This window comes from Coturnix japonica, chromosome 1 (genome assembly GCF_001577835.2).
Source record: "Coturnix japonica isolate 7356 chromosome 1, Coturnix japonica 2.1, whole genome shotgun sequence".
Taxonomy (NCBI): Eukaryota; Metazoa; Chordata; class Aves; order Galliformes; family Phasianidae; genus Coturnix; species Coturnix japonica.
The window spans coordinates 20,204,879-20,231,884 of record NC_029516.1 but is presented as its reverse complement, the minus strand read 5'-3'; the positions used below and the strand labels follow the sequence as shown (position 1 = coordinate 20,231,884).

Here is a 27,006-nt window from a genome sequence, read left to right as displayed (position 1 = left end):
AACGTTGTAGGGAACCTGCTTTGGCAGGGGGGTTGGACTTGAAGATCTCTACAGGTCCCTTCCAACCCCTACAATTCTGTGATTAACAGCATTTTGTCAACTAAGAAGCTTTTAAATATGATTCTGATTATTTAAATTTAACCACAGGTGTTAATAGGAGAAACATTCTGCATGAATAATTAAACGACAACTTCAGAAAATCACAAACCAGTCGTTATCTGTTTCCACTGTGCAGTTTATTCAGTTTAAAGTTAGAAAAAAAACAACCAAACAAAAACCACTATTTGACAAGTCACATGCATAAACTCAAACATCTCAGCCCCCAGAAGCACTGATTTCTTTCCATCTTGTATTAAGGCGTTCAGGAATTTCATCTAGGCAAACAAATATGTGGATTAAGAAAAAAAAAAAAAACACACAACAGAACCAAAAATGGAAAGACAAGCTATAGTTTAGTTTTATTTCCATTAACAAATATGATCAAAGTGAGTCCTGCTAGTACGCAGCTGCATTCTTTTATCATTTCAGTTGTATATAGCTGATAGGAGTCAAAGTGATTGGGAAAGAGGAGTTATCTTCAGCAAGTTCTCTTCAACAGTGTCTTGATTTGGAGTGCTGAATAAGCCATTGCAGCGTTATGTCTGCCAGGATAGATAAAACAAAATGAAAAACTCAACAGTCTGTCTGCAGAGCTTAGAGGGACAACGCAGCACAAGCAGGTTATAATAATTATAATAATAATAATAATAATAATAATAATAATAATAATAATAATAATAATAATAATAATAATAATAATAATAATAATAATAATAATAATAAACAAAACTGAGTAACCACAGGCTTTCATTCATACCTAATTAGAAACTGAGCACTCAAGACTGCAGGGTTCTTCTGTTGTATTTTGTTTCTAAATTATGTGCATTTTTATATTCCTAAAATACAATGACTTGCATCAAATTTTCTACGTTACAGATAAAGAACTGCTGGAAAAGCAAAGATCTAAAATGACCATAGACTGTACTGTAAAATCCAGACTGGAATGAAATGCAATATGAGAACAAAGGCAGGGATACATGACCAGAAGAAAAGAGAAGGGCAGGCATCTGACAAGGCATTAAGAAGCTATTTAAGTAGATTCTAGGAGCCCAAGGTCTCTGAAAGACATGGAACACTGGAGTAAAATTTGACAGCTGAAATTGGTCCCTCTCCTGATACTAACTTATGCACTGGGCTGAAGACTGTAGCAGTTTACAAACTGACTCATGAGCAGATCAGTTGTTTTTGCCTCAAGGCAGTAACATCTGTTGGGGTGGTAGGAAGGATGTCAGGAGGCAGGAACCGTAGCCCTCACATTTAAATTTTTCGCCCTATTTGTGCTAAATTCTAGATGACACTCCAGAAGTATCCTGGCAGATCAGCTTAGGCACTGAGAGCGCAGACAAAAGGATCCCAGAGCACCCAAAGCTAATAACTATGTACTAATCTTCCCCAGTCTCTCAGGACACAGAAACTGACACCTCACAGACACCCCTTGATAAGGCTCGTTAGTTAGGTTACAGTTTGCATTGAAAAATGACTTTCTCGTTCCACTGCACTGACATCAATCATAAATGTGGAGCAAGAGGACAGCTCCCACTCTTCTCCTTAACAGCATAGTATTTTCATCACTTTAATAAGCTAGATACATTTTTATTACAGTTTTACATCATAAATGATACCTGCTAGTCCTCTGATCTCCCCAGGTTATAGCTCAATCTCTTTTTGCTTTCCCAGGTTTTCCTCAAAAAAAGGCACAGAATGAACACTGTGTTCCAGTAATGCTCATGCAATTCCAAATGCATGTGATACACATCATCCAGTCCCCCCTTTTCCTAATTTCCCTGTGCAAATATTCAGAAACCAGATCAGCTTTCCCAGGCATAATGTTACACTGGAAGATACTTGACTGATTCTCAGCCAGGACTTCTTTTTCTTTGCTTGGTTTTTGTTTTCCTATCTCCGCTCTCAGGACTCCCACAAGTAAGTGATCTATACTGTTCTGCATTAGTGATCATTCTTTTCATTAGCTTCCCATTTGCAAATTTTAGCATAATTTTTTTTTGCATGCTTTTTTCCTCACAAGCCATTCACACAACTGAACTAAGATTAAAACCTATTTTCTCCAGAATGCTTCCAGAAATGATGCTGCCTAACACAGTTTCCAGTTACAGTATCACTCTGAGATCCTCCACTGGAGCCTTGATGATTCGATGAGGATCAGACACTGCATTTATAAAACTTGAAGGTGAAGATGGTACGTAAGTGAACTGGGAAATGTAGTCTGAGTTTTGAACAAACCTGTGCTTACTTAACTGAGAGACAATTTCTGGAGCCATCCAGTTTCTGGTGTCCTCCACTCTCAGATTTAATCTATTGCCTACCCTGTATTTTACTTCCTTCATTTTGTTGCTAATTTAGGCCTGCCTCCAACTCAGTCTGCCTTTCACAGATGTCCCTAAGTCTATTCTTCCCAAGTTTAACAATACATTCTGTGCATTCCCCTTACTCAGAAATAAAGGTCACAACTCAAGCTGCAGCAAAACCAGTCCTGGTCCCCTTCAAACTAGTGCACCCAAAGCCTACACACCACATCCAAAGGAACCTATGATTGGTCTGCTCGACACTGCCTAGTGCAGCTAGAAATATCTAATGGGTTGTACAAGTCCTAGTGAGCACCACCTGTCTCAGCACTGCACAGGGAAGATGGGTGGCACAGGCCATGCCAGCCAAGGGCTGCAAGTGCTGGCCTGGCCCACCTTCCCTCCCACTCACTGCAGTGGCCAAGTGAGCTTAACTGTCTCCACAGGATAGAGAGGGAAGGAGAGAACATGACAGAGGACAGGAACAGGAAAGTGGAGAAAAGAAGAAAGAGGAAGACCGAGAAGGGCAAAAAGCAAAGGCTAAATATGAGACTTCATGTGGCATTTATAGGTCCCCAGCAGGTTTTAGGATAAATTCAGCATATCTTCAGTAGGACAAAAGCAGTAGTCACTCTATTTGAGGAACATCCTATAGTCATGTGCATATATATAAGGTCTGCTTTAAAAGTAAGATCATATATAGAAACACTTATTAAAATTTACTAAGTACCCCCTAATAACTGTGAAGCCTTCATGTCCACTTACTATTTCTTTCAATATTAACAGTCTTTGTGAGGGGTTCAGTTCATTTCATTTTTAAGCTGCTTTTCCAAGACCCTTGACAAATTTATTTCTTAACTTCTTAGGAACTGAATCACCCTACAAGCAATTTTTAAATTACATATAATTATATATTAAGAGATACACCATTGAAGGCGATATTTCCAACAAAGTCTTTCAAAGTAATTTGAGATTTTCAAGCACATGTAGGAGCTACACATTCAAATCTCATTAATGTTTCTAAACATCTGATCCAAAGCATACAGTGATGAGGCTGTAAGAAAAAGAAGCTTACCGATGTTATCCTTCTCTTTACAGGAAATAGAATAGCAACAGATTTCTCTGTCTTGAATAGCTGAAAGGTTTCTACAGAAAAAAAAATGTTTTAACATCACAAACGGGCAACAGAAATTTCCTACATTTTATTCAGCGGGTTAAATTCTACTCTCATATATTAGATTTTTAAAATATGCTAACGCACATTAAATTATTAATTTCTTAATTATAAAGACATTAAGGTTATAAAGTCATTTCAAACATTTAAGTTTCTCATTAAGTCAATGTAATAGCACATAATAAAAAAGCAGAATTCAATGAGCTGACAATAACATTCCACGCTGAATAACAGCACTTGGTTTAGTGTTCAACTTGTTCAAAACTTTTAGCTCTATTAACACTTGCAATTAAGCAATAGTATTCAGCATCATTCTTCATGAAGCTTATTATATCACACACAAAGATAATAGACCCAATTTCTACTGAAAGAATGCCTCTACAGTTAGGCAGATGTTGCTTCTTAATTTACTTCAGTTTCATTATGGGAATTTCCCTACACCTCCCTAGCGTTTCTGAACACTTTTCTATTCTTTTTTTCATTTGTTTATCCTCACACAAGTGAAAGGAACGTGTAGGAAACAGATGATGTTCATGGAGCAGATGGCAAGTAGAAGCACTGGGAAGAGTCTGAAGTTTTGCAGAAAAGCACCAGGAAGTTCAAGCTGAACAGAAATCAGCAATGTACCCTTACACAAACATGGGCTACGTTAGGAGCAGTGTTGCCAGTGGGTCAAGGGTGGTGACCATTTCTGACTACTAAGCACTGATGAGGCCAAATCTGGAGCTCTGTGTTTGGTTCTGGTGTCCCAAGTAGGAGAAAGACATGGAGCCACTGGAGAGGCTCCAAAAAACAGGCTAGAAAATTATTAACTGGAGCATTTTTCCTATGAGGAAAAGCTGAGGAAGTCAAGGCTGTTCAGCCTGAGGAACGTAAGGCTTAGGGAGGGCTGGGAATCTTATCAATGTGTTCAAATAACTGAAGGGAAGCTGTAAACAATATGAAGCCAGGTTCCTTTCAATGGGGTAGAGTGACAGGTCAAGAAGCAACAGGCACAAACAGAAACACAAGAGATTCCAACTGAACTTCAGGAAGTTTTATTCTAAGGGTAACTGAGCACTGGAAAAGGTTGCCCAGAAAGGTTCTGTTCTCTTCCTTCTTGGAGGTATTCAAAGTGTTACATGGTATTGGGCTCTTAGTGGCCCAGCTTGAGCAGAGGACCTCAACTAGATAAACTCCAGTGGTTCCTTCCAAACATTATGTGATTCTGTTTCCTAATTCTCCATTACTTAGCCTTTGAACCATCCTTCTAAACAGAAAGCTTTGCTTTACTTCCTACTGATTAAAATTAGGTGAACAGAGATATAAAAATATATTCTGCAAAATTGCTGCTATACCATCCATTTTTACAAAATTGTTTACTTCATTTAAAATTACCCTTTCAATGCAACAATTTTTGTTGGTTTCTGTTATACATGAATATATGCTTAGTTTACATGTCAAAAATATCCAAATTGCTCACATTTATAGGCAATAGTTTGAAAAGATTCTGTTGTAATGCCATTTGAGCACTAAACTGCCACTACAAAGTACTTTGGGAAGTGATCCTATTACTATCTCTAGCAGTTCTACCTTCAGCAATTGGAAAACAAGATTGTCTGAAATAACTTTATACAACTGAAATAATAACTACGAGAGGTTCAGATCTCCTGCAGTCAGTTATCAGCCTAGATTGCTATTTCCACTGGAAGCAGCTCTAGAGGTGGAGCATCTGAGAATGCAAAATGGAATATTTCTTACAGCTCACTGTAAGCCACAGACTACCAGAGACTTTCTCTTATATATCTTATTTCATAGTGTTTTATCTTTTTACATTGTCCAGCTACTTACAATTTCTCAATTAACTGCTTTTCATCCAGTGCACCTGGGAGGTCTCTTTTATTTCCAAGGACTAACACCTGAAAGAAATAATTTATACTTCTGTTAATCCATGGGCAATAACAGCTTATCTCTGTATTTTGCCACCTATTGCCAATATTTAGGATACTGTAGCTAAGTATATATACATCCAATACAATATCTAGCATACTCAAATTGACCAAAGTCTGTGTGAACAACCTGGAAACATCCTTCCCAGCCAGGTACATATCCTCTGAAAACTGAATGTGCCTAATATTCTCTGGATGCACCAGTATCAGAAGTTCCCTACATGGATTTGGCATGAAACATGGAAACTTGGAAACTTGGAAAACAGCACACATCACTGCACTGAAGCCACCAGTAGACACTGAATCTACAGGACCACATCAGAAGTATGACCCCAGCAGTAAATGCTGGATCTTCAAAACCACTTAATACTCTCTACCGTTCTGCTTCCCTGGTTCTTAATGTATGTATACTAGTCAGACAACCAAACCACAGCTCACCCTTACCCCAGTTAAATGACTGATCCCTTTCCCTCCCCTTTGAACACCCATTATTAAAAAAATGAAAACAACGACCATTACAAAAGTCTGAGAAATGTAGAAAATTTACTAAGCAGATGCTCAGACTTAAATTTCCTACACAATACACTTAAAGCCTCAAGTACAAGTGAAAGTCAGATGAATGGTTTGAGTACATTCTAAGATAAAACAAGCAACAAAGTTTTTAAATTATGATTGCATTATTGTTTTACAGATGTGTTTCTGTTCCCAGACAATGTTATGATTGTCTCATTTATTCCCATGCAACTGGAACACAAAGAAACCCATTATTTACACTCTCAGATTAATAAAGTTATCTTAAAATTGATAATGCCAAAGCCTAGTTAAAATAAACTGGAGAAAGTTCAATATTAGTTACTAACTATGAAATAAAAATAAGTTAAAAGTACATTACTGCACTGTACTGGTTAAGCTGGGCAAATGAAATGTGGTATCATAACACATAAAAGCAAAGGAATTTAATTAGGTAGTTTTGATAGAGACATATTCTGTCAAGGAAGGGACAATGAAAATTAAATCAGTATGTACAGACAATACAACAAAAAGACATCACCCACAATGACCGCAGATTTCCGTAGGATTTGTTCAATATGTAAGTAACACATAAAAACAGAATCACAGCAAACTTCGTAATTAAGATTAAGAATTACTTGAAAAACTCTCCTCTCAGATAAAGGCATTTGTGTAATTTTATTCTCTTGGTGACTTCAAGTAGACTCTGTGTTGACTCTCTGTCCACTCTTCTTCAGATGACTTCAAGCATTTGCACTGGGCTGAGCATCCACATACTGGCTTACAAAGAAGGTCGAGGCAAGAGCCATCAAGCTGTCAATTAAGTTCTCCCTCATTTGTAAGTATTATCAGTTTCTTTCTTACAAGCAAACATAGTAACTCATTTGGTGATGTCAGCATTAAGATCAGTCTAGCTTTGATCACATCAGGATGTGCTTAAGAGCCATTTGGATGTGGTGCTCAAAGATATGATTTAGCAGAAGGTTGTTAGAGTTCGGGTACTCTGGTTAGGCTGCAGTTGGACTTGATGATCTTCAAGGTCTTTTCCAACCTGGGTGATTCTATGATTCTACATCAGGTCTCAAATGACAGACTAAATTTCAATGAATCACTGAATCAAAGAATCATGGAATATCTTGGGTTGGAAGGGACTTTCTAGACTGCATAGTTCCAACCCCTGTCATGGGGTTCTCCCACATTTTTGAATGATATTAATCTCTAACTCCATAATTTCTCTTCAGAATTTCAGCAGGATTATTATTCGACAACTCACCTTTCAGAAACATTATAATTTTGCATTTTTTCAAACATTTTTATTTCGAAAATCTGAACAGTCAGGAAAAAGAAGTCAAGATAGAAAAAGTCAAGTTCCTCCACAATCTCTGGAAACAAACATATTTAGGTCAGTTTAAATCCAGTCGACAAGGCGACTGTCAGGAAATAATTATTATCTGGTAATGCCAAATGTGAAAATGAATTTGTTCCAAATCTCTTCTGACCTTTAGACTAGAAATGTACAAACACACATAAGATGCTAAGTCCTGCAAGAGAATATTACAGAGTTGTAACAAGGCTGCATCAGACTAAAGCTAGGAGAACACACACACAAGGATTTAAGACTATACCATCTACAGCCAGGTAAAAACAATAAAAATCAAAATACGTACTGGAATTCCATGCAGCTGTGGTTTATCTATCAAACTGTGCAGCTCATTCTTTGAAGCTTCTACTTTTTCCAAGTCTGCTGCATCCACCATGTAACTGCAGTTGGAAAACAGATACTTATTCTATTGTCCTTCACTTACAGAAAGCTGCATTAAAACTTCTGTAATGTGACAAATGTGTTCATATTGATAACAGCATTAAACCACTCCTGATTTGTATAAACACTGCATTTACTAATACCGGAAGACACAAAACTGGAACATACAATTTCTGATATATCTGGAACACAGGATGTATAAAACACATCACTTGTACTGTGTTGAGTCCTCTCACTGAACAGTCTGACAAACCTAAGTATCCTATTATAGACTTTTCTAGAAGCATCTCATTTAGCAACAGTATTTTTTTCAGTTCAAAAAACTAACATCAGCAAAGTAGTAAAGAGTAATGGATAAATAGATGCAGAGAATGGACTCAATTAAATATACTTCTATCTGTATCTATATCGAGTTCTGGAAATAAACAATATTGCAAGCATAGGAATTAATATGACAGCTGCATAACATATATTTTTTATCCAGATGCCAGTGAAGTCAAGATAAGTCACTCTGATGTGTAAAGTCAAGTAACTCACTATAACAATCCAAGTATTTTCTTCTTAAATTCTGCTTTATGCTGATGTATTTTACATAGTTTATGCTTCCTTCTTGTTTTCAAGTTATCACTAAGTTCAGATAAACATCTCACCATAAGAGAAAAGCAGCACAATTAATAAATGGGGAAGTGATGGAGATGGACAGAAGTGCAAGGTATCTTAAGATTAAAAAAACAAAAACTTACACAACTGCATTGACTCCCCTGCAGTAACGCTCCCACATGCTTCGAAACCTTGGCTGCCCTCCAATGTCCCATACCTGGAAAAGATAAAAACACACCAAGCCCAAAACTTTGTTTGAGCTATACAGCACTAACAGAAAAGAGCGTAACAAAAGAACTCTTCCATGCAACATCCACATTGCATTTACACTGCCTGAATGTAGTTCCTAGACTGTCCTCGAGAAAATGATGTTCTTAGCACCTTCCAGACAATGATTAAGTTAGTCCTGTGACCTAAATGGTTCCCAATGTCTACCATGTCATCCACTATTTGAATGAAAACATTTATGGAGTTGCATTTTCTATGGGGCTAGGGAGACCTGAAGTAAGAATACATCAAGCCCTCAGTCGGATAAAGAAGGATACTAATCAGTGAATTCCTTATCATGAAAGGGCTAGCATGCTATTCTTCTATACAGGAATTACATCTACTTCACTTGTAAAAAAAAAATAGTATTTTTGGTGGATGAAAATAAACAGCTTCAGAGATCCAAGATCAAAACAGCAGGGAAAGGATCTAATTGCGGATGCAAGGACTACACGTTGATGCAGCTGTTGCAGCTACATCTAAAGACTGCAACATCTAAGTTGTATTACATGCAACATGCCTATTAAAATATTGATGAACACTGAAAAATAAAAGGAGTGAATTTGTTCAAGGACCAAGAGAATTACCCCTTATTTCACATGATTTAGCTATCAAAGTTATATGTTCCATACATCAAAACTAGGAGGCATATCCATTACAGCCCAAACTGAATTTGCATAGAAGCAAAAGTTTATGTCTTCCAAATTTCCTTAGGAGTTGCTTTTGTATTTATGCTTTCTAAATCAAAACACATTAAAGCTGCCATGACAATATAAAACAGACAATACGCCCTTGGATTAAGGACTTTTTCAATTAATGTGGACTATATTTTTTCATGCCACAGTCCATAGATCACATTCCGTGACTGATTATCTTACCACTCCTCTTGGCATAACATTAGTATATCACATAAATGTACGCTGCCTTTGATCCCTCTTATAAGATTAAGAATTTTACACATTAAAGAGAGTTGGGTGAACTTCTAAACATGCATTGGGTATCAATTATGATCGTCACTGACATTTGAGGTGCTCTTTCAGAGTCTTAATAAAATAAACCTTTTATTCCTAAAGCTTGAAAGAGATGAGTACCCTGTTCAACATTATAGTTAGATGACAAACCTCTCATCAACACTAATTACTCCAATAACTCTTCAGGACCTTGAAACTAACTGTAGCCATCTGGTGACATCTGTGTGTCTGGAGAAAGAAACCAAATTACTTTCTTGGTAGATCAGAGGAGAAAACAAGGAGCAAAAGAATAGGGAAGGCCAGTAATAGGATTAGATTTCTGGAGACTGATTGTCATTATTCCTTGTAGCCAGAAAAATCCAGAAGATGAAGTAGGCTGAACTAATCACAAAACAAATACAAGATAATGAAATACTGGTTCTGTCCTTGTTTGATGATATACTGTATGTATAATGTATTAAAATGCACTGCAGAACAAATGTTACTCTCATTAGGAGAAAGAGTCACCTTGAAACAATAGAAAGATAAGTCATTTCCAGTTAGTTTCCCTCACAAGGCTTACAGCTATTCATTAAAAGTACAACATGAAGGACACAAAGTTTTTCCTAATGGCACGTGCAAACCAAGTTTCTATCACTGCATCAAGTTATAACTGCCTTAATTAGAGAATGAAAATTAACTTATGAAGTAAAAAATTACCTTCTTATTTATGAAATTAAAACATTGCTAGGACTAAGATTAACATCTTAAGTTGTTCTTTAGGCTAAATCTCATTTCTATGTATTTCTGTATTCCCTAATTCTTATTCCTGTAACATTTTATAAATCACCACTTTTTTTGTTCCCATCTATACCTGTAAAACAGTAGTTCCTACCATGCTTGTAAGCCTATACTCTCATAAAAAAATGTTTTAATTTGCAAACAAGATTAATCCCTGTACTTCAGAATTGCCATTTCCCACAATGCTTACAATTATCTGTTCAGTCAGCCTATTTTAAAACAGGAAACTCTCTGGGTATCTCTTGTTTGTACAGCTTTAAGGCTCCTCACTAAGACTGCAGATATCAGCCATGTCTAAGGAACAAATATTTTCCTTTTGCACGGAGGTGTATCGTGACAGTTGAGAAAAAAATGTAGTTATGGATTATGTTCAAAGGTTTTCGAAAGCTTTTCTGTTATGAGGAGGCTCATTAACACTCCAGCTGTGCTTCTGTTAATTAGTTTAAATTGTAGGAAGATTTGACAGTTATTGAGAAAGTTGCAGGAAAGGATAAGTAGTATTTTTTTTCCTGACATGCTGGGTGGGATTTATCTTGCAGACAGAGATGAGCACAATGACACATTTCTGCCTTCATGTAAACTCATGGGCACAGTACCTAAGGCCTCACTGTAGGCTGACAGCTGTTCAGCTATTCAGCTGACCAGAAGCAATGTTTTCTTTAGGATGACAGTATTTCACTCTAGGCTTGCCAGTAGTGACTACAGCTTCTTTCAATATTAAAAGAGCTTAATGCTCATGAAGATATAAAGTTGATGGCCTCAAACCATCCTAATTTGCAAGCTGAATCTGACACTATAAGTACCTGAATGTAGAGATATATATTTCTGATTGCATGTAGTCAGAAACTACCAGCCATAAAACCTAACCTAAACAAAGAGATGAGAACATTTTAAACACAGAAAAATATTTGGGCAGAATAAGGTAGCATGAGCAACATTCAGCAGCATATTGTGTATAGACAAATCCAGGTATACTGACATGTGACTTAAAGAGCTCACACATACACAGCAAGCACAGTGACAGCATTCTTAGCCAACTCACGGTGAAATGACAAAGAGTGACTGGAAAGCAGGGAATTTACTTCCTGCAATTTCAGCCATCTAAAGTGCAGGCATCTCATCCAAGTTACTAGCATCTGAAGCTCCCTGAGGGCAGCTAAAGGAGAAAAAGATGTCATCTGTCTTACCTATCAGTTGAACCATCCTTGCAAAGGACCCACTGCCTCCTATTGAGTTTAGGCAAATGGCTCCAGTTGGCTTCCTCCTTTTCATCTGGCCAAAGTTAGGGGAGAAAAATCCTGAACAGTCACCTATTTTAGAGTGGAATGTTCACTCAGTAACATTCTCCTTTCTTGTCTAACAAATGGGAAGAATAAAAAGAGCTAAATGAAATACACTTTTTAATAAATTGCCTTGTGGATACAAACTAGAGACTTACTTGTAGTATACTAATCATGTAGCTCATTAGGGAAGTGAGAAATCACTCATAGTTCCCATAATTGTAGCCAGTATCTGTCTATTACTTTGTGTTTTGCAAACATATTTACACTTGCCTCACAGATGAAAAACAAAAAGGCACATGGCTACAGTTTCTGCAGGCAATACTTCCCAGAACACCCTGTTCTCTGAAATCAGCCTTAGTCCTTCAAAGAACTGCGCTGTCACCCCTCCCTGGTGATAACACCCAAATTTTAAACATTTTTGCAATTAGGTAATTTATTTTAGTCATGCCAGGCAGAAAAAAAAAAAAGTACTGTATGCAGTTCACACCATTCATAATTATTTAATTTAATCATGGCACTGCACTGTCAGCAGAGAACTAGAAACAGACAGGCCTGCAGCACAAAATGGCTGAAGAGACACAAGGCACAGTGTCTGATGGAGTTTAAATAGGACACGGGAGCAAAGTCTGTTCTCAGCAACCATTTTCTGAATTCAGTGCTGCTTACAGCCACACTGTTTTCTAAGGCAGGAAGGTACCAGGGAGCTCAGGTTTAGAGATAAGACTGCAGCCCCCTTAATGAAGATGTAACACATTCCTGAACACAAGAAGCCAATCCATCCTGGACTCTCCACCCTGTGTTCTCTCCCAGGCAGAAAGCCTTGATTCAGGATGGTCATGAACAGTCCTCACATGATCACAAGCTGGAGTCCAGACAACAAGATACAGGAGATTCTGGTGAAGGTCAGCATACACAGGTCATAAACTATGAGCAGAACCTGCATTTGGAAGACCGACAGCAAGGAGACCAGAGGCAAGGGCAATGCGAGCTCCTAACAGCCGAATTATAACTACTGCAGTATTAATTCTACTTGTTCTTGAGGAACACACAACCATGATAACAAAATGAGTACATGTTCAGCAGCAAAAACAAGTGGGATGCACAACAGAGCATATGTTGGGAAAACTTACTGTAATACTGGTAGATCGGACAACTACAGGACATTCTCCTGTGCAAGCTTGAACTCCACTGAATTCCCATTGTCTGTCCCCCTTGCTCTCTTACCTCTGGAATATGAGCAATTATGACAGACTCAGTATGCATCCATTAGACAAAGATTCTGAGGAGAGAACTAATCAGAGACAGCTTTTATGGTCCCAGGCGTCCCAACAGTACGTTGGAAGAGAACACGTATTTATATACGTTATAGAAAACTTCAAGCTGGGAATGGATAAAAGAAGATCAGAATTCTAAATTACCTGGACCAACTTGAGAGATGGTCTGAAATACAGCAGCTGAGATTCAACACACACAAGTTCAACACCCACATTCAGACAGAAGGAACCAAATGCACCAACACAAAATAGATTACTATAACGTTCCTCAAGAACAGAAAAATGAGCAGTTCTTTACGGCTTATCAGACACAATAACAAAGAAGCTCAATCTATAATGATGGCAAATCATTCTAGAAACTGGGAAAAAGCTTTAACACTGAAAGTGCATGACAATAAACAAGGTATAGTGTAGAACCCTCTTCATAGAACACCAAGTTTTAAGAAACAGTTATTTAGAGATATTTGGGTTAACACCTGATTCACCCCAGAGCACAAAGCCGGTTTAGACAATTGAGACAGTTCCTTGAGATCAACTGTTCCCATTTTTAGGAGTCCTAACAGTTACTTTGAATGGCCAGTGAGATATTTGAGGACACTAGCCTCTGGTCCAGTGTGTTGGCCCAAACAGCAAAGACCTTTCTACCAAATACATGGTCCTAACTCACATTCTTTTCAGTACACAACTGAACACATACACAGTCTCAAAGAATTCTCTGATGGGACAGTGACTTAATATTTTCCCCGCCCTTCACTCCGGCAGCTTCACATCCCACTTGTACCAACTGACTGAGAACTGGACACTGTAGTCCAGGCATGGCTTCACCAATGCAGAAGAGAGACAAATGTTTCAACCCTTCCTCAACCTTCTGGTAATATTTCTCCTCATGTCTTTCATGAACCACTGTCCTTCTCTTGGCAAATACATGCTTCTGACTGCTGTTTAATTTGACAAATACAGGACCCCCGTGTCCTTTTCCACAAAGCTACTTTCCAGTTGGCTGGTCCCCAGCATGTCCTGGTGCGTGGGGTTGTTCCTCTCCAGGCGCAGACTTGAGACTTCCCTTTGTTGAAGTGCTTCAGGTTCCTGTCACTCCATTTCTCCAGCCTGCTGAGGTCCTTCTACATGATGGAACAACCACATGGTGTATCTACCACTCTGCTGAGTTTGGCAGCACTGGCAAACTTGCATAGGCTGCAATCTGTCCCATGAGACATTAATGAAGACGTTACACACCCCGTAGTCACTCACTAGGGACTGGACTTTCTGATGTGGTGTGATCCTGATTGACATCAGCCCAGAAATGGTACAGCCTTTTCAAATGGACCTAAACCATTTGGAACACTCCAGTACTTGCAGAGAATCTGCTGGAGCTGTAATAGCAGTACAGTCACAGGGTTCTATTACAGCATGACATGTGAGATGGCGTAGCAGCAGCTGTTTTTTAACTGTAGGATGAAACATTAAAAAGCAGGAGGGTTATGTATCTCTGCAGAATCTTGAAAACAACTATATAGAGGAGGAAGGAATGCAGCAATGAAGGAAGCAAGAAACGAACACAAAGATCTGGGATCCTTCTCCATCACATCAGAGCAAACAGCAAGCAGAAAGATGCCTGGTTTGGCCCTCGGGCATTTGCCCAAGCTGCAGCTGCCATGGAAAGAGGCTGGCCTCTAGCGGTAGCAGCTGGGGTGACTGCAATCCGACCTCCTCATCTCGAGCTCTCACCAGGCTGCGCTACCCAGTGGAATGCAGAAACTATCTGGTGCAATTTTAAGACAGTAAATTTAAAGCACAGAGAAACATCAGAGAAATTGAAGTTGATTTTTTCTGTATGCATTTCTTGTGTTTCAAGCCTTAAAATCCATTAAGCTTCCGGCTTGGATTCTAAATGGTGTCTGCTCAAACATTTCCTCTTTTCCTCCCATTTTGTTTTGGAAATAAAAGGTCAGAGGTTTTATGAAATATCTGGCCACACTGAAATTTGGCAGTAGATAGTTAGAGCCGAGAGCTTTATGGTTTTTATCACTCTCAACCACATGAGCCACATTACAGACCACATAAGATTGGCACCTCTCTATTCTTTTGGCCAACATAAATCACTATTTTTCTCCCAATGTGGTTCAGATAAATACTCATATACACAAGTATGCCAGTCACCACACTTTTACACTCTAAGATGACAGACTAAATATGAGACTAAATCTGCTGGCTTCTGGAAGAGACTGTCAAAGCAGGAAGAAAGTAGACTGTTTGGGTTTGTTGTTTTTTTTTTTGTCTTCTGGAATAGTATAGGATTTAGATACAAAACTGCAGTCAAGAAACCAGACAATGATGCTGCATTAGCACAGCACTTCCTTCTTAGTGGCCTAAATTAAAATATGGCAAAAAACTAGATGAAAGATTATTACCACCCACGTTTTGGTGGTGTAACTTTCTCTTCCTAAAGCAATCAGTCCCACCCTTCTGCAATGCCTCTTTTTTTCCCCTTGATTACTTTCTGACCCAGATAGTTTCTCAGCCCCACTCTTGTACTACATTTAATTTCTCCTATGCAGCATACTGAGACCATCAAAAAAGGCTGGATGCAAGAACCTGCCTACAGGTTACAAACATCTGCTTACCATGAACAGTGCTCCTGCCACATTTCAAGAACTTCTCCAGTTTAGTAAAATAATGCTTTATCCAAGAATTCTGAGAGTAGCTGATGGCTGTATATCACAGTCTTTTGGTGCCTGAGAAAAATCATCCGCTTTGTTGCTGACGCATCCCCCTTAGTATTATCCAGCCATCAACTTATCAACAAATGATGTCATTCTTCTCACAGTAAAATAATTTTAGAAATGTTATCCAGCAATTATTAAGATTTTAACAATTTATCTAAATAGAGGAATAGTGACTTGTAAGTACTTCTTGACAGGCTTTTAAGGAAGTAAGCTTTTATACAGAACAGCCATATCCTCCTCTTTTTACTACACACTATTGTCTCAGAGAGACAATTAGAACTTGTTGGGATAAATTATTTTCCTGTGCATAACGGTTTCCAAACTAAATACTGTTTTCAAATCCAGTTATTTTTTAATAATGTTAGTATTATCCTTTTATTCCTACCAACTGTATTGTAAAATCTTTCATACTGTATAACTTTTGGAATCGGGCACAGCTGCACAGAAACTCACAAACATCTCATGCTTCCATGATGCTTATCTCAACTCCATTATAAATTATCAGTCTCTTTTTTCACCTACCTCAACTATCCTGGCTCAAAAAATACTTCAGGAGACTGATTATTTTCATATTTTTTTTTCTTAACATCTTTCTCATTTTGTTATGTCTGACAATTCTGTAGTACCACAAGTATAGCACTCCAACTGTCCTCATATTTTCTATGCATAAACATCAAATCATAGCCTTATTGCTTGTAGTAAAAAAAAAACAGAAACTAACAGAACTGAAAGGCAATTCATACTCATCGATTGTTTATCCTGCCGATAATCTCTTATGGATTACTATGGTTATATGTTGGAACTATTTACTGACTGTGACATATGTGCACTTCTTTGACCAGTGGTGTCACAAGGCAGATGTAATGAGAATAGCATAAAATGGATGTGTAGGAGTAATTAAAACAGAGTGAATCCTTTCCTGGATAAATTTGGAAGCAAAGTTAACGCACAACTGGAAGATACTGCTTCCACTGTGTTGGCTGGATGGCCGGTCCCAAAGAGTTGTGGTCAATGGAGTTAAATCCAGTTGGTGACTGGTCACAAGTGGTGTTCCCCAGGGCTCGGTACTGGGGCCACTTCTTTTTAACATCTTTATTAACGATCTTGACAAGAAGATTAGAGCGCACCCTCAGTAAATTTGCAGATGACACCAAGTTGGAAAAGAGTGTTGACCTGCCTGAGTGGAGAAGGGCACTACAGACGGACCCGGATAGACTGCATTGATGGGCCAAGGTTAACTGTATGAGTTTCAATAGGGCCAAGTTTTGAGTCCTGCATTTTGGTCACAACAAACCCAGGCAACCCTACAGGCCTGGGGGGGGAGTGGCTGGAAAGCTGCCTGATGGAAAGGGACCTTGGTGTGCTGATGGATAGTCAGCTGAATATGAGCCAGCAGTGTGCCCAGGCGGCCAAGAAGGCCAATGGCATCCTGGCTTGTATCAGGAATGGTGTGGTGAGCAGGACTAGGGAAGTCATCCTGCCCCTGTACTCCACATTGGTGAGGCCTCACCTCAAGTACTGTGTCCAGTTTTGGGCACCTCAGTAAGGAAAAGACACTGAAGTGCTGGAGCGGGTCTAAAGAACGGCAACAAGGCTTGTGAAGTGCTTGGAGAATATGCTCTATAAGGAGAGACTGAAGGAACTGGGGCTGTTTATTCTGAGGAAGAGGAGGCTGAGAGGAGACCATACTGAACTCTTCAAATACTTGAAATGTGATTTAGCAAGAGTGGGTCTCTTCTCACTGCTGACAGGCGACAGGACAAGAGGAAATGGCTTCAAGTTGTGCCAGGCTAAGTTTAGGTTGGATATCAGGAAAAACTCAACAGAAAGGGTGGTGAAAGAGAAAATCTATAGAATTAGCACATCAATCATGCTTTTGATATTGATGGGCATTGACTTCTTCATACATTCTCTTTTATAGCTAATATGAATTATTAATTAATCACAAGGAAAAGTTTTAAATCATTCAAAGTTCATAAATTCTAACAATATAGCATTCAAAATTTATTTTTAAAAAATACCATCACAATCACACAAATTCACAATCAGTCTACGTGCGCATATTGAACACATAACTCTGGCAGCCCTCTAGCCATAGTCTGTGTTAACCATACTTAAGAGTTTATAGCTATCAGAGTGGAAGGAAAACGTAACTTTTCTCAGCAGCTGAAAAACTGCTTTATTCCTCCCTATATTCTGACTCGAATTATGGAGCCCTGCAACTAAGTCAGTCTAACCAGACTGCCCCCAAAATGCACACTTGTACCCTGCTTTCTGACAGTGGCAACCGCATAGCTGGGAACATAGCACTTAGGTAGTTTGACCAGGGGCTAACTAGTAAGGTTGCTTCACTTTTGTTTTAAAGAGGTTGCTTCCAACTACCTCAATTACACTGATATCACTACTGCTTTGCTATGTGATGACTAGTGCTGACAGAAAGAAGTACTCGGGTGTATGAATATGTTTAAAGTAGAATGTAAAGCCTCACGCTATGATCTACTTAAGCTAACTGTAAAATGTGACTTTTAACCTCTACCACTCTCACCTGACTGCCCCTTAGTTTTCCCAGAAGTAAGTCTGGTTTGTCCCCACTGTAAGGAACATCTTTCTCAGGTTTAGAAGCAGGCAGAAGAGCAGGTGTAAAAAAAAGGTTATTTTTTGACTTGAAAAGGGACTGACTTCACCTCCCTCTACAAGAAATACAGTTTGGATAGAATTTGCAGCCCAAATGAAAGCTATTTAGACACTCTTATTCTGATTTAAAAGGCATTTAAATTGGAGAGAAGATAAACAGGAATGCACAGATCTCCTATTACATTTAAGCATGTTCTTTCTACATTAGAGTTCAAATCTCTGATCAGCAATAGTAGATGGCTATTGGGAGACACTTAATTAACATAGGCACTCAAGACTAGAATTTCTTTTTTCCCCCGTCATTCACTGACATCCACTCCTGGACATTTGCTGCTTTCTCTTGAATTCACAGGAGCAGTTACTTTGAGGAATGAGGAGGACTGACCTTCATGTACAAGCACAGTGGGATGAGTCATAAAGAAACAAGGTAGTGAAAGAAGGGAGCATGTCTGACTAAGAGAAGATGGTTATGATAAGATCTAGAGGGAAAATAGTTCTGGGAGTTACTGAAAAATGCCTGAAAGACAGCACAGCCACTGCTCACAGCCAACACAAAGGGAAAGTCCTGTTAAATAAACTTAATCTCTTTTTATGAGGTTATCGGCCTAGTGGACCCAGTGAAACCAGCTGATGTAATCTTTCTAAGTTTCAGCTAAAGTTGATACTGATTTTCACAGCATCCTTCCAGGGGAAAAAAAAAATAAAATAAATAAAATTCAGCACACAGCTAGACAGAAACATAATTCAATGGGTGAAGAACTGGATGATGGATCACACCCAAAGGGTAACAGTAAATAAGGCTACATCAAGCTGGCAGCCAGTCACTAATAAGATTTCAGCAGGCTCAACTTTAGGGGCAGTTCTCTTTTAATATTTTCGTAAATAACCTGGATGTAGGACTCAAATGCATACATACTAAATAAGTTTGCAGACAACAGTAAATTAGGAAAAGCTGTTAGCTCTCTTGAGGGTAGAGAGGCCTTGAAGAGTCATCTTAACAAACAGAGAGAGCTGGACAATCACCAACACCATGAAGTTTAACAAGAACAAGTGCCAGATTCTGCATGTGGGACAGGGCAACCCTGGATATACACACAGACACATAAATATAAGGGTTTGCTACGCACGTGACTAATACTGAAGTACATGAAAAATAAGGAGAAATTTTACCTTTAGGAATAAACCATAAAACTGAAAGCCACTGCACACTTGAATTTCTAGAGCTCTCAACTCGTTCCTGATTTCTTACTTACATAAATTCTTTGAAACAAAAATTCTTTTGAAGGTTTTCTATCAACATTTCAGAAAAATTACTCATGTAATTCCTGCTTTTTGTGCTACAATATATGTTAATAAAAACACGATAAAGTTATAATACTTTGTATTTACTTTATTAAATTGGACACCGCTTCCTGCTATCACATACTTTTGTGTCCTGTGACAACATACTTTAAAAGGGTCTGGCCACCCAACAGAGACATCTGCAGTGCTCATCACACAACAGATTCATTTTTTTAAGCACACAACCACCATCTCTACTGAAGGAAAAGCAGAAAAAAGGTTTAGGCTTCTATCAATCATCTACCCTTCAGGAAATGTCACACTTAAAAATACTTCTATGATTCTACTTTGTCTTCCTGCTCTACCTACTCTGCAATAAGCGTATGCTCAGTTGTCCCCCATAGCAGGCTGCATTCACACACCATACTGACTGTAAATGAAGACACAGAACTTAGGTCATCACAGCAGTAATGATTCTCCTCCATTTTACATTTTATTTTATTTTACATTTTACTCCATATCACTTTTAAGCCTTAACAGCCTTAACTTTGGACCTAGTTTTAAGATATTCAACATAATTTATCTTTGATATTCTGCCAAAACTTCCTGTGAAATTAGTATCAGATTAAATCACGAATAGTATTAAAAGTTATTATTTCACCCAAACCTGATGTGAATCTTAAGAGAACATACTGGAAAGGGGGTTGGAGTACTGTAAGTAAATAACTGGATCTAACATTAGATCCTTTTCGATACATTTCAAAAGGTTTTACTAGGCACTACAATAAACAGGTGATTGTAGTGCAGCTAGTGATTATCTTACACAGGTGTCATGGTTTCATGGTAATCAATTTAGAAGTTAATCTGAAACTCCCTATAATCATATGAGGTTTTGAAAAAGCATACCAAGAAAGTAACACCTGAAACAGACAGGCAGTCATAATATCTACATCCCTATGGTCATTTCAGGTTTTGGATGAATTTTATACTTCAGCTTTAACATCTCCCAAACAACAGAGGTCAGTTATCCCTTTTATCAGCCTTTACTTGCTCACTGTTTAAAGTTAGCAGGTAAATAGCTTACAATTGCTTATTTCACATTACAGGTGCTTTCAGAAAATATTCCTAGGTGCAAGAGTCATGACAACCCAAAGGAAAAAGAACACCTTTAGAACTGAGCAAGAAAGTAGAGAAAATGAAGGACAAGAAGGGAAAAGTCAAGGTAAAAGCAAAAGCCTATATTCTCTTCACCTAATTTTAGACAGAAGTTATGAATCTGAGCTAGGCTAATCAATCTGACTCCGTTTCTTATCAAACAACAGAGAGAGCCTTAATGCTAGTGATTTATCTGTATTTTGATGCCTACGCTATGAATTACAACCAAACTGGCAGCATGTGTATCTCTCCATGTCAAGAGGGTAAAGGGGCACTAAGAGATAGTTCAGAGACAACTGACTTAGATTAGATGTACTATTTCTTGACAGCTAACACAACTTGAGCTAAAACACATTCTCCACTAAGCCTCAAAAGTTAACAGGAAAATTGCTTCAGATTACCTTTAGATTTGTGAGAAAGGAAGAGAGAGTACAAGAAAGAGGCACCTCCAGGTTGTCCACTTGGCTCCGTAAGTATCTCTGAGTTTTATGACCTTCCTAATTCAAATGAGCACCAGGTTCCACCTGGCATGGATATCATGAAATAATACATATTAATGTAACACAGGAATGTATAACTATATGCTCTTAAAAGAATTTCTGAACTACAAAATCAGAGAGGTGATCCTTTATCACCTGAAAAAAACAACTTTCTATACAGTGCCATTACAAATTCTTGTCACTCTCTGTTTTAATTATACATTCTCTATTAATGCAAGCATGCACACCTACCTTTATGGTAACGTTTCCTTTTGTTATTTTTCTCATATTGAAGCCTACTGTAGGAATCATATCTTCTGTGAACTGTCCTGACTGGAATGCAAAAAAAAATTATCCATATTATAAAATAATTGATATAAAGCAGATGAATTTCTCATTTGCACAACAGAATTTTTATTTTAAAACACAGTAAAAGACCACATTAATTTTCCACAAGAGAGCATTGGCCAGCACTTCAATTAATGCATTGTCACGCCAAAGATGACTGTTCATTTCAGTCCCTTTAAATGATCTTTTATTCTCCTCGGTGACAAAGATCACCCCAGAAACCATGAGACTTCAGATAATTCCTCATCTGACTCTTGAGCAAACCAGAAAGCAAAACTGACAAAATATAATAAAACTGACTATACCCCAACTTTTTCCCATCAGTCTGGGGGTTGAACTTGATGATCACTGGAGATACCATATATAAGGGACTGAACTTCAACACGAGTGGTGGATTAAGATATGACCCAGGTTACTTAACAACTCTTTCTACACAGACGTCCAGGCCCTGCTGTCTGCAATGCACACAGCAGTCCTGGTTTTCCAGTCACCCAGAGACAAGGAAGATGGTGCTTCCTGGAATTGCTACCATCCTTTTGTTTCTATCTTCCCACGCTCCCTTCATTCACCTCATCATCCTTCGTACCCTTTATTTTTGCAGCATACAGGTATACAAATGAGGGAAGCAAACATCCTCCAGCAGGGCCCTCCCACTCAAGAGGCAGATGAGCAGAAGTGCAAGGTGCAGCCCAGCAGCAGCTCACAGCCCTTATGGCAGACTGGTTACACACTGTACCTCCCATTCGTGTCTGTTAAGCTGAGACTACTTTTAATCTGGAATTAAAAACCTATACAGCCTTTGTAAGCTATGTGCTCTTCTCCATGATTTGGGAGTTCAGAATTTGATCCCTTAGGCAAGAACTGAATTCCATCAATTACTTGTTTGATCTTTGCTATGAGAACTTCACTGTGAAATTCTGTACTACAAATCATCCCCATCTTCTGTTGCTGGAAGTCTCTTTTTCTTCTTCCTTGCTTCAGCGACTTGTCAGCAGCAGCAGTGAGGACAAATGCACCAGCAGTCTCCTACAGATAGACACACCCAGCAGTGACAGAAGTTCTTAATAGGATGCAGTAAGACAAAGCCAATTCGCTACCAACCTGCTGCAGTGGGTTCTGGCCTATTTTGCTAAATTATATAGCATTTGTGGAGGACAAAATTTGTGTGGATATATACGTACTTCCTAGCACATAAACTGTGATATCACTACTTAGGAGCAGGAAAGCCTGGAAAAAGAAGATACCCAACTCAGCAAGTTAATGTTTAGGCAAAGCATAAAAAGTCAGGATTCCACCTTGATCACAAAACATACACTACATCCAATACCATACATACCAAAGAAGACTAAAAAAGTCTCTATCAGGGTGGAGACTGTTCTAAAGCATGTTTATTGGATGGCAGCATCAGATGAACCCAGAATACTAATGCACAGCAGGAAAAATAATTATTTCCTATCATTTGTTTTTACAATCCACTGAAGTCTGCAATGAGTACAAGTACTCACTGTTTTGTAATGGTTATTTTCCCCTTGTTGTACGTTAACCACGCTTACAGAAACACATGCCCATCATCAGTCTGTTTGCAGTCTTCTTATCAACTGACATCTACTGCCTCATCCTAAATCAGTTATAAATTGTTCAACCACCCTTGCTTGGTGTTTATCAGGGCACACAATCTCCAGTTTTAAAAATCCAAAAGCTACAAAAACTGCAGTCTATGACATTTCTCAAATCGGAAAACATGAGTGCCTTGCAGAATACATTTGAAAGAGATGCTGACAAAAATCAGACTTGCGGAAAACTGGGAGTGTTATCACATCTGGGTTAGCATGAGATGAGAACCATGTACGTCATTCTACAGGTGTAGTCTGAAGGAGAGGGCATTTACAAGCATGAAGTCTGATACTGCACACTAGTGTTAGAGCACTGAGATCTCTGAAATGCTGTGCTCTCCGCCGCTCCCTTTATGAAATCAGTTCAAGAAACAATACAATCTATTGTCTTCTCTTTCTTCAGCAGAGCCTGCTGTGTGTGAAGCATGCTCCCAATGGATAATGAGTAGAGATGTGTTATTATGGCCACAACCTGAAACTCACAAACGTGAATTTAATGTATTTTCTGTTTACTGACAGATGTGCCTCAAAGCATCAAAGCACACCATCACTGCCAGCCTTACTTTCCCCACTCCATTCCTTTTTATACTCTCTCTCAACTTCTTCACTCACACTAACTCACCATCTCCTTTTATTCCCTGTAATGCACGGGAAGGAAACAACAAATGCCCTATGCTCGTGTTCATCACTGTTTCCCAGTCTCTGACTGCAGGCCCTACTCATGCTTTTGTCCAACATCTGGATGCTCCCACCTCGTGGCAGGTGAAGCTGCAATACAGTGAAGAGCTGATGACCTCAGAGGAAACAGCACCACTGACAAGCTTCATCATCAGCAGGAACCCTATGTAACATGCACTTGTTTGCAATTTCTGATGGAAAGCTTTGGGGCAGATAGAAGGGTGTACAAAAGGGCCAAATCAAAGATCAGAAAGTATTTCAGCATGGAAACAGAATGGAAAATGTCATGGCAGGTGTCAGTGCAGACACTGAACAAGGCAGCAAGGCCATCCCATCGTTACAGTGTGAAAGGAATGGTGTGCTGGACTTGAATGCTAGGGAAGGGCTGGCCATCAGGGAACTGTGGGATGTGATGCAGCTGAAGAAAGGGGACAAACCAGCAAAGGGAAAGTTAAGGCCCTGGAGGAAGCACAATGTATCGCTAATTAATCTGGAATACACTGACATGAACGGTCAGCTCTCACCGAGGGGCAAGAATTCGGAAATCTGATTTGCAACGTTCACGTTGTGCGGTCGCGGCACGCGAAGCATCTTCTACCTCTCCTGTGTAAAATGCCACCCCGACCCGAGCCCGCCGTAAATGCTCGATGCTGCATGAAGCTGCATGAAGCTGCATGAAGCTGCAGAAGGCTCACGGCCCCTGACGGCCCCACCCGGCTCTCATGACAGCAGACAGCTCCGCCGCGGAGGCGCAGCCCGCACTTGTTGCTGGGGGAAGCGAAGCGAAGGGTCCGCCCGATTCCGGCCGTGCGGCCCGACCTCCGCCCGCTGCGGCCCTCAAGGCGCTGCCGCAGCCCGCAGCGCCCTCCCACCCCGGCCCCCGCCCCAGCCCCTGCCCGGCGGCGGCGGACAGCGTACCGCCAGCACGGTGAGCAGCGTGGTCTTCCCCGAGTACTGCAGCCCCACCAGCGTGAGCTCCATCTCCTCCTTCCAGAACAGCGAGCGCAGCCACTCCAGCACCCGCGCCACGAGCGCCAGCATCCCGGCCAGCGCCCCCGACCTGCGGCAGGCGCCCAGCCCCAGCGGCACCGCCTCGCTGCTGGGCATGGCGGCGGGACGGGAGGGGCCGGGGTCGGCGGCGGACGAGGCGGCGCGGGCACGAAGCGCTCGGCGGGGTCTCACGTGATGGCGGCGCCGCCGCCCTTCTGCCGCTGCCACTTGCTGCAGACGTGGGAGGGGTTTGGCCCGGCCCAGGGGGGCTCGGCGGGGAGGAGGCGGTGGCCGCGGCTGGGCTGGAGGCCGGGGAGGCGTCTGCGATGTGGTGTGACGGGTCCCGCCCGCGGCGGGGGCAGGGCTGTGCCGCGAGGTGGCGGCGGGGTCGGGATGGACCATAGGGAGGATGGAGGTGCGGGCGGGGTTGGCTGCAGGGGTGACGGGCGGTGGCTTCAACGGAGGGGCGTCCTATGGGACCTAGTGGGTGCCGCAGGCTGAGAGTATTCTGCCCGGGGCCATCCGAGTGCGCAGTGTGAGAGCTGGTGGGCTCATCTCACAGGGTTCCATGTTGTAGGTCCGCCTTTTACGATGACAATTCTCACAGCCTTGGCACTTCCACTCTTCCCGTGGAAGTCTGTTCCCTGTCACAGAATCACAGAATCACAGAATCACAGAATGACCCGGGTTGGAAGGGACCTCAAGGATCATGTAGTTCCAACCCCCCTGCCTAACAGGGCCACCAAACATACACATTTACTAGATCAGGTTGCCCAGGGCCCCGTCCAACCTGGTCTTGAACACCTCCAAGGACGGGGCATCCACAGCCTCCCTGGGCAGCCTGTTCCAGGGCCGAACCACTCTCCTAGTGAAGAACTTCCCCCTAACATCCAACCTAAGTCTTCCCTCTTTTAACTTAAAACCATTTCCCCGTGTCCTGCTATTGTCAGCCCTTTCGAAAAGTTTACTCCCCTCCTGGGAGTAAGTTCCCTTCAGGTATTGAAAGGCTGCAATGAGGTCCTTTGTATAAAGACTGGCATTAAGTTCCAAGGCTTACCATATCTTCATTGGAGTTCTTCTCAGTCAGCTCCCTTTGCACGTTTCCTTGCCTCAGCAGGAGATGTTTGGTTGGTTGCTCTGTGTAGTTGTTGACAACAGGATGTGCAGCGTTGCAGGGAATTCTCCTTTGCCTGTGCTGGGTAGGTGTCATCTAACACATTTAGATTTGTTTTCCCCAGAAATACAGACCTAACACTTTGCCTGCATCCCTCTGCCAAGCCTGCCAAGCTCAGAAGTTGTCATTTAAATTCTGCGTGATGCTTGAGGAGGTCCCAATTCCGGGTTCATCCATATACAAACTAAGCACTTACAAATTTACTATGGATATTTCTATTTTCAAACTTGGCATTTTCATCACACTGTTCAGAATTATTGTTATTATTTTTCTGTGCGCTTTGTAGTGGCAGATTTCATCATTTTAGAAAATGCAACCTGTGACAAAGCTCACTGGTTACATCTGCTCAACCACAAAACCTTGAAGCTCTTGTGGCATTACTGTCAGGGGCAACTGGTCTGGGCTATCTACAAAGGTGACAGATGTTTATGCTTTTTCATGCTCTCATGGTGGTTGTATATACAGCCAAAATTACTCATAATGTATTTCTGTGATTTTTTAAAAATTATTATTATTTTATTGTATTATATTTCTTGTAGATACTTATTTACCCTTGTAAATTTACTTAAACATCTGAAGAAGAAAATAGGATGACGAACTGGCCTTGCCTCCCACTGTTGATGCTAGAGAGTTGTTTTTCATTGCTTCTTTTTAATAGAAGTCTGGAGGAGTGCAGACATTTATTAAGTGCTGAGTCCCAAACAAACAACCAGAGGCTTTATTTTATTTTTCCTTCTAACTAACTTAAGTTGCTGCCCTTGTTTGAGGTAATCCCTTTGTTTCAAAGCTATCCCCTAGTAACTGTTTATAGCAATCTAGGGGGCAAAGTGCTGGGCTAGAAAGAGCAATCATTGAATCTGCTACAATCATACTTATGTCGTCATTGGGAATTGCTCTAATACTTACTTTAATGATATTTGCATGTTTTTGTATCTTTATGAGCTAAATTAGCAAACTGGAGATTTGTTTCGGTAACT

The 27,006-nt window shown here is 40.2% G+C and overlaps 1 protein-coding gene across 2 annotated transcripts; it reads right to left on the bottom strand.

Moving 5' to 3' along the window:
* Window positions 1–217: 217 nt before the first annotated feature.
* Window positions 218–25,272, bottom strand: LOC107308931 (ADP-ribosylation factor-like protein 8B). 2 transcript variants are annotated; one of them, XM_015853179.2, is made up of 7 exons: window positions 24,784–25,272; window positions 21,479–21,559; window positions 8,520–8,593; window positions 7,682–7,775; window positions 5,407–5,474; window positions 3,478–3,548; window positions 218–641 (listed from the first exon to the last, which is right to left on the bottom strand). In XM_015853179.2, the coding sequence occupies exons 1-7, from the start codon at window positions 25,255–25,257 to the stop codon at window positions 592–594; spliced, it is 912 nt and encodes a 303-aa protein (XP_015708665.1). In that variant the 5' UTR covers window positions 25,258–25,272; the 3' UTR covers window positions 218–591. The 2 variants fall into 2 exon arrangements, with proteins under 2 accessions (XP_015708665.1, XP_015708675.1); XM_015853189.2 differs by lacking the exon at window positions 3,478–3,548.
* Between the last annotated feature and the right edge of the window lie 1,734 nt (window positions 25,273–27,006).

Bases quoted from the DNA above. Each gene is read 5' to 3' on its own strand.
- LOC107308931 (XM_015853179.2), bottom strand. From the start codon at position 25,257: ATGGTCCATCCCGACCCCGCCGCCACCTCGCGGCACAGCCCTGCCCCC. The intron at 7,776-8,519 runs GTAAGTTTTTGT...TTCCAACTGCAG, and splicing joins AGGGGAGTCAATGCAGTTGT to TTACATGGTGGATGCAGCAG. The intron at 3,549-5,406 runs GTAAGTAGCTGG...TTTTTTCTGTAG, and splicing joins AAGCAGTTAATTGAGAAATT to AAACCTTTCAGCTATTCAAG.